Below are 7,500 nucleotides of genomic sequence, written 5' to 3' on the forward strand. Positions count from 1 at the left end.
AACAGTAGTTGTTTAACTGCGGAGAGACTCGTACATTCATTCCAGCAGAAACAGGAAGAAGCTTTTGTTCCATGTAGATGTGCAGATGAGTCATCCGGCCTCCGAGCAGAGAGACAGCGGAACAGAGACTTCAGAGGGTTAATCCAGCCTCCCTGCTGGCGCTGTCTTTTAGGAGAGATGTACTGACCCGGTAAAGCTGACTGAGGCTGTTCTGAGACACTTTCAGCAGAAAAGCCCCCCCCCCCCCTCCCACCCACCCCTCTCATCACCTCGTGAAGTTGACACCGAGATGACAGTTTAAGGTCAGATGAAAACTGAAGTATTGTTCAGTGCTTTCCACTCGGTGGACTGTGGCCGTTTCTCCCCTCAATCACTGCACTCTTGTAGACATGCAGGCTTCAGTTTGCATTGTTTCAGCTGACGTGGTTTTCGGTCACGCTCACAGAGCCAAATGTTTTTTTTTTTCTGTCAGTAAGAAGTAAAAACTGTAAAAAGTTTGCAGGAGCTGTGTTCTGCAGTGTGTAACTGTGTGCAGATGTAGCAGTGTGTTCTTATCAGGACGCTCGGACACAGTCTATTTTCTCCATGCCTCCATGCCTCGCGGTGGAAAGTGCAGAGTCATCAGAGTGCAGACCATTGTGGCCTTCCTCTGGCCGCAACATGGCTTTTAGTGGATCAGGCTTTACTCCCAAAGCCCAGATTGGCACATATTTGTGGCTGCTTACTTTGAGAACACAATATTTTTTTTGAAAAGGAGAACAAAATCAGAAAGCAGCAGCTACTCGCCTCTCAGACCTGCGGCTTCCTTCTGGAAATATGAAAGCCAGGACTGCAGTTGCCGTGTATTTCAGGAACAGGGTTATGGTGGGTTCAGCCTGTTGGAGCCATCATTTGGCTCTCAGCAGTTATTTTCTTCTGTGTGTTCTGGTGATGTTTCACTCTTTCTTCCATCCATACAATTATTTTGTTCCTTCACAAACCACCTCTGGTTTTTCTGAAAGTTGCAATCGTGTGTCAGCGTCCAGATACCACACAAGGATGATGTCAGCCTTCATTTTTGTTGCCGAGTAACTGTGGGTAGCCCCCCCTCCCCCGACTCTCAATCCATCTGTGCTGCCCCATAGATAATTAGAATGAACTGGGAGGTGAAAGGTCACGTCTTGGATATGTGGCGTGCCTTTTGTTGCTGTAAATCCCTCATGTGGCTAACGGCTCTCTCCCTCTGTGTCTCAATTTCAGGATGGAGTTATGATGGGATGGATGTGAATATGGGCCAGTGGGCCGGCATGCGGGCCCCTCTCCTCAGCCTGGCCCTGCTGCTGCCGTTGCTGTTCTTAAAGCCGCCACCGTGCTCCGGCCAGAACGCCCCGCAGGATGGATCCCGCTTCAGCTTCACTCAGTCGGTCTACCGCGCCACCGTCTACGAGAACTCAGCAGCACGCACCTACGCCAACAGTAAAATTAAAATGGGCATCTACCTGGCCCAGCGCTCCTGGGAGATCCGCTACAGAATCACCTCCGGCGACGACGAGGGTTTCTTCAAGGCGGAGGAGTACGTGCTGGGAGACTTCTGCTTCCTGCGCATCAGGACTAAAGGCGGTAACGCAGCCATCTTGAACCGAGAGATTCAGGATAATTACGTGCTGACGGTGAAAGCCTCTGTCAAGGGAGAGAACCTGCTGGAGACCTGGACTAAAGTCAGCATCCAGGTGTTGGATATGAACGACCTCCGACCTTTGTTCTCACCCACCACATACTCTGTCACCATCGCGGAGAGCACCCCCCTCAGGACTAGCATAGCACAAGTTACCGCCACGGATGCAGACATCGGTTCCAACGGGGAGTTTTACTATTTTTTCAAGGAGAAAATGGATCTGTTTGCTGTACACCCGACCAGCGGCGTGGTTTCTCTCAGCGGAACGCTCAACGTCGAAGAGCAGAACCGCTACGACTTAGAAATCCTGGCGGTGGACCGGGGCATGAAGCTCTATGGAAATAACGGCGTCAGCAGCACGGCCAAGCTGTTTGTTCACGTGGAGCGTGTGAATGAGCACGCCCCGGTCCTCGACGTGGACACGCACAGCCCCTCCTGGCTGGATAAAAACCCCGTGTACGCCATGGTCACCGTTCAGGACCTGGACGAAGGCCTGAACGGAGAAGTCGACTCCGTGGTCATCGTGGGTGGCGACCCCTCGGAACAGTTCTTCGTGGAAAGATCTGTGGAGGGCGAGTTTGCCATAAAAGCCTCTGAGTTAGTAAACTGGGAGATTTTTCCTTACGGCTGTAACCTCACCTTGCAGGCTAAAGACAGGGGAACCCCACAGAAGTTCTCCGCCGTCAAGGTGGTTCACATCATGGTGAGGAAACGGCCGACAGCAGAGGCGAAGTTTGAGCAGGAGTCGTATGAAGTTAGTCTCAATGAAATTTCACCACCAGGCACGATCGTAGAGGCTGTTAAGATCAGTCCAGAGCCTGATGATGCAGAATATATCCTGACACCATCCGCTGATTCAGCTTTCTTTCAAATGAACACCCTGACAGGTGTAATCTCCACCACTCGCTGGTTCACCCAGGTGTCTCAGGACGTCTTTAACCTGGAGGTACTGGAAGTAGACGGTGATCTCAGAGTGGCGGTGCGGGTGACCATTGAGGATGCTAATGACAACACACCCACATTCGCTCAGTCCTCGTACGAGGCGTTTGTTAATGAGAGCGTCCCCGTTGGGACCAGTATTCTCATAGTTTCTGCAGTAGATGAAGATAAAGGTGAAAACGGATACATAACATACAGTGTTTCCAGCCTGCAGCCGCTACCCTTCAGAATCAATCAGTTCTCCGGTGTTATCAGCACCACCAAGGATTTGGACTTTGAGTCCTCACCGGAGAGCTTTGTGTTTGTAGTCAGAGCGTCCGACTGGGGCTCCCCCTACAGGCGAGAGAGCGAAGTCAACGTAACAGTCCACCTGGAAAATGTAAATGACAACCAGCCATTGTTTGAGAAGGTAGCATGCCAAGGCGTGATTTCTGGGGACTTCCCCGTAGACGAAGTCATTACCACGATGTCTGCCATCGATATAGATGAGTTAGAGTTAGTGAAATATAAAATCATTTCAGGGAACGAGCAGGGTTACTTTGACCTCAACCCAGATTCAGGGGTCCTCGCGCTGCGACGCCCCCTGCTCACAGCCAGTCCAAAGAACAGCCTCTTTAGTCTGAAGATAACTGCCACAGATGGAGAGAACTTTTCTGATCCAATGTTCGTGAACATCTCAGTTGTTCACGGGAAATCTCCCACCAAACGTTTCACTTGTAAAGAAACCAGGGTGGCCCAAAAATTAGCTGAAAAGTTGCTGAAAAAGTCAAAAGCGAGCACCAAACCTAAAATCGAGGAGGGTTTCATCGACCTGTTCTCTGTCAATCGGCAAACACCGCAGTTTGACAAAACCTTCCCCACAGACATGGCTGTACGGGAAGACCTGAAGGTCGGCTCCAGTGTGTTCAAGGTGAACGCCTACGATGGGGACACAGGTTTCAATGGTCAGATTCTGTTCTCCATTTCAGATGGAAACACTGACAACTGTTTCACCATCGACATGCACACCGGCCTCATCGGCGTCTTCCTGCCCATGGACAGAGAGAAGAGGGATCGCTATCTCCTCAATCTCACCATCTACGACCTCGGCCTGCCACAGAAAAGCGCCTGGCGCTTGCTTACTGTTTACATAGAGGATTCTAATGATAACGCCCCCCAGTTTCTGCAAGAAGGAGGCTATAGGATCGTCATACCTGAAAACACTGCCATCGGTACCGATGTCATCCAGGTTGAGGCCACTGACAAAGATCTGGGACCCAATGGTGAGATAGTGTACTCTCTCCTGACGAGCATCACCCAGTTTGGTATCAACTCCAGTAATGGCATTGTGTACGTCGCTGGGCAGCTCGACAGGGAGTTTGTTCCTTCTTTCAACCTGAAGATTGAGGCCCGGGACAGAGCAGAGAGAGGCAGCCAGAAGTTCTGTGTGACCATGTTGAAAGTCCTCCTGGAGGACGTGAACGACTGCCCTCCACTCTTCATCCCCAGTGTGTACAAAGCCAGGGCTCTGGAGGATCTTCCAGTAGGAACCGTTGTGGCCTGGTTGGAGACCCAGGACCCAGATCTGGGATTGGGGGGCCAGGTCCGCTTCTCTCTGGCCAATGACTACAATGGATGGTTTGAAGTGGACCGGGCCAGTGGAGCTATTCGGCTCACGAAGGAGTTGGACTATGAGACCCAGCAGTTCTACAACCTCACCGTGAAGGCCAAAGACAAGGGACGACCCGTCTCTCTGCTCTCCGTCACCTTCGTGGAGGTGGAGGTGGTGGATGTGAACGAGAACCTCTACGCCCCGTACTTCTCCCACTTCGCCTTGACGGGAGTCGTTAAGGAGAACGCCCGGATCGGAACTACCCTCCTCCAGGTCACCGCTAACGATGACGACGCCGGCAGAGATGGAGAAATCCAGTACTCCATCCGTGACGGGAGCGGGCTCGGACGCTTCGCCATCGACGAGGAGTCAGGTGAGTCTTCTTGGAGCATCGTCTCACGTGTATCGTGCTTTCAGTCAGTCACTGCTGACAGGTGAAAACCGCTGATGGACGGAGGAGCTACTTAAAATCACATCTCCCGTTGCCTTTCAACCTGTTCACCCAGGAAGCGTGGTTTGCTGTCCCACTCTGGGAAACTCTCAATTAATATATATAGATATATATACAGTGGGTACGGAAAGTATTCAGACACCTTTAAATTTTTCACTCTTTGTTTCATTGCAGCCATTTGCTAAAATCAAAAAAGTTCATTTTATTTCTCATTAATGTACACTCAGCACCCCATGTTGACAGAAAAAAAACAGAAATGTAGAAATTTGTGCAAATTTATTAAAAAAGAAAACCTGAAATATCACATGGTCATAAGTATTCAGACCCTTTGCTCAGTATTGAGTAGAAGCACCCTTTTGAGCTCGTACAGCCATGAGTCTTCTTGGGAATGATGCAACAAGCTTTTCACACCTGGATTTGGGGATCCTCTGCCATTCTTCCTTGCAGATCCTCTCCAGTTCCGTCAGGTTGGATGGTGAACGTTGGTGGACAGCCATTTTCAGGTCTCTCCAGAGATGCTCAATTGGGTTTAGGTCAGGGCTCTGGCTGGGCCAGTCAAGAATGGTCACAGAGTTGTTCCGAAGCCACTCCTTTGTTATTTTAGCTGTGTGCTTAGGGTCATTGTCTTGTTGGAAGGTGAACCTTCGGCCCAGTCTGAGGTCCAGAGCACTCTGGAAGAGGTTTTCTTCCAGGATATCTCTGTACTTGGCCGCATTCATCTTTCCTTCAATTGCAACCGGTCGTCCTGTCCCTGCAGCTGAAAAACACCCCCATAGCATGATGCTGCCACCACCATGTTTCACTGTTGGGATTGTATTGGGCAGGTGATGAGCAGTGCCTGGTTTTCTCCACACATACCGCTTACAATTAACGCCAAAAAGTTCAATCTTGGTCTCATCAGACCAGAGAATCTTATTTCTCATAGTCTGGGAGTCCTTCATGTGTTTTTTGTCAAACTCTATGCGGGCTTTCATATGTCTTGCACTGAGGAGAGGCTTCCGTCGGGCCACTCTGCCATAAAGCCCCGACTGGTGGAGGGCTGCAGTGATAGTTGACTTTGTGGAACTTTCTCCCATCTCCCTACTGCATCTCTGGAGCTCAGCCACAGTGATCTTTGGGTTCTTCTTTACCTCTCTCACCAAGGCTCTTCTCCCACGATTGCTCAGTTTGGCTGGACGGCCAGGTCTAGGAAGAGTTCTGGTCGTCCCAAACTTCTTCCATTTAAGGATTATGGAGGCCACTGTGCTCTTAGGAACCTTGAGTGCTGCAGAAATGATTTTGTAACCTTGGCCAGATCTGTGCCTTGCCACAATTCTGTCTCTGAGCTCCTTGGACAGTTCCTTCGACCTCATGATTCTCATTTGCTCTGACATGCACTGTGAGCTGTAAGGTCTTCTATAGACAGGTGTGTGCCTTTCCTAATCAAGTCCAATCAGTTTAATTAAACACAGCTGGACTCCAATGAAGGAGTAGAACCATCTCAAGGAGGATCAGAAGAAATGGACAGCATGTGAGTTAAATATGAGTGTCACAGCAAAGGGTCTGAATACTTATGACCATGTGATATTTCAGTTTTTCTTTTTTAATAAATTTGCACAAATTTCTACATTTCTGTTTTTTTCTGTCAAGATGGGGTGCTGAGTGTACATTAATGAGAAATAAAATGAACTTTTTTGATTTTAGCAAATGGCTGCAATGAAACAGAGTGAAAAATTTAAAGGGGTCTGAATACTTTCCGTACCCACTGTATATATATGAATATATAATATATTATAAATGGACCTCTCAGAACCACAGTTATATATGAACCTCTTCTAACACATCTTCACCTAAAGCCTGTACTACCAAGCAAGATTTGTGGTTACCGTGGTAACTTCAGGTTTAAGTCTGAGTTTTCTTAGGACTATGAAGCTGGTTACCGCTATGCATCGTCATGGTAACTAATGCGTCAGACCTATGCTGCAGGTTGAGTTTAGATTTATCCTCCAGCAGAGGGACTGAAGCCGTGTTCTCGTTGGACTTATGACACATGACAGTCACACAGTCGACTGCTGTGATTTATGTTTTATGTTTGTTTCTTATTTGCTACGTTGGACACTGCAGCTGAAACAATCAGACTAAAACTGTCCAACACACCATGGGAATACACATCACACTAAAATATATTATCTGTTTTAGCACATCTCATCACAGAGCTTTATATGAACGCAGTTAATCTCATTATTTATCATATTAATCGCACATTACACATGAAGCTTCTATTGTGTGCATTTGCACTAGTAGATTTTTCTCTTGTTAATTTTTGGTGTTTTGCACCACGACTCCATGTGAAAACTTACTTGGCTGTACATCCGATTCTGAGTCTGAAGAATACATCGAAGCAGCACATTGATTTTATAATTATAGTCTGAATGCTGTGATGATGGGCAGTGACGCAAGAAGACTTTTAACTGACACATTCACACAGTGAGGGATTTTTCTGCCAGCTGTTCCTCCATCATTCAGCTGCATTATGTCTTTAACATCTTCATATCTGTCTGATATTATAGTTGGATCTTGGTTTGTAAAATATGTTGCTCTGCTGCTTGCTTGTGATTGGTCAGATGCCGCAAACCCCGCCCCTTTTATGCGCTGACAGCTGGATTAGTGTTTACTTATGCTGATAACCAGCTCTATGTGGTGGCTCAGTGCGATTTCATCTGTTGGGTTCACTGAAGCCTTATAACAGGAAGACATCCTGATATGTTGAACCTGTTCTGTAGTTCAGATCTCTGGGGCTCAATCAGCTGTTTGTTTTGCATTTCCCAGCTTGGACATGTGGAAGATCTATTATTGTTGGATGATACATCAGGATATACAGTCGAC

General features: G+C 48.1%; 1 protein-coding gene across 10 annotated transcripts in view; it reads left to right on the forward strand.

Moving 5' to 3' along the window:
- fat3a (FAT atypical cadherin 3a) overlaps positions 1–7,500 on the forward strand; it is a 296,450-nt gene that overhangs the window by 78,141 nt on the left and 210,809 nt on the right. For all 10 annotated transcript variants that reach the window (XM_069166463.1, XM_069166467.1, XM_069166473.1 and 7 more), the window contains exon 2: positions 1,240–4,557. In XM_069166463.1, coding sequence (XP_069022564.1) covers positions 1,257–4,557 — 3,301 coding nt within the window. In that variant the 5' untranslated portion in view covers positions 1,240–1,256. The remainder of the gene's footprint in view (positions 1–1,239; positions 4,558–7,500) is intronic.

Source organism: Embiotoca jacksoni, unplaced genomic scaffold (genome assembly GCF_022577435.1).
Source record: "Embiotoca jacksoni isolate LCO1_2020_lvr unplaced genomic scaffold, fEmbJac1.0.p SCAF_39, whole genome shotgun sequence".
Taxonomy (NCBI): Eukaryota; Metazoa; Chordata; class Actinopteri; family Embiotocidae; genus Embiotoca; species Embiotoca jacksoni.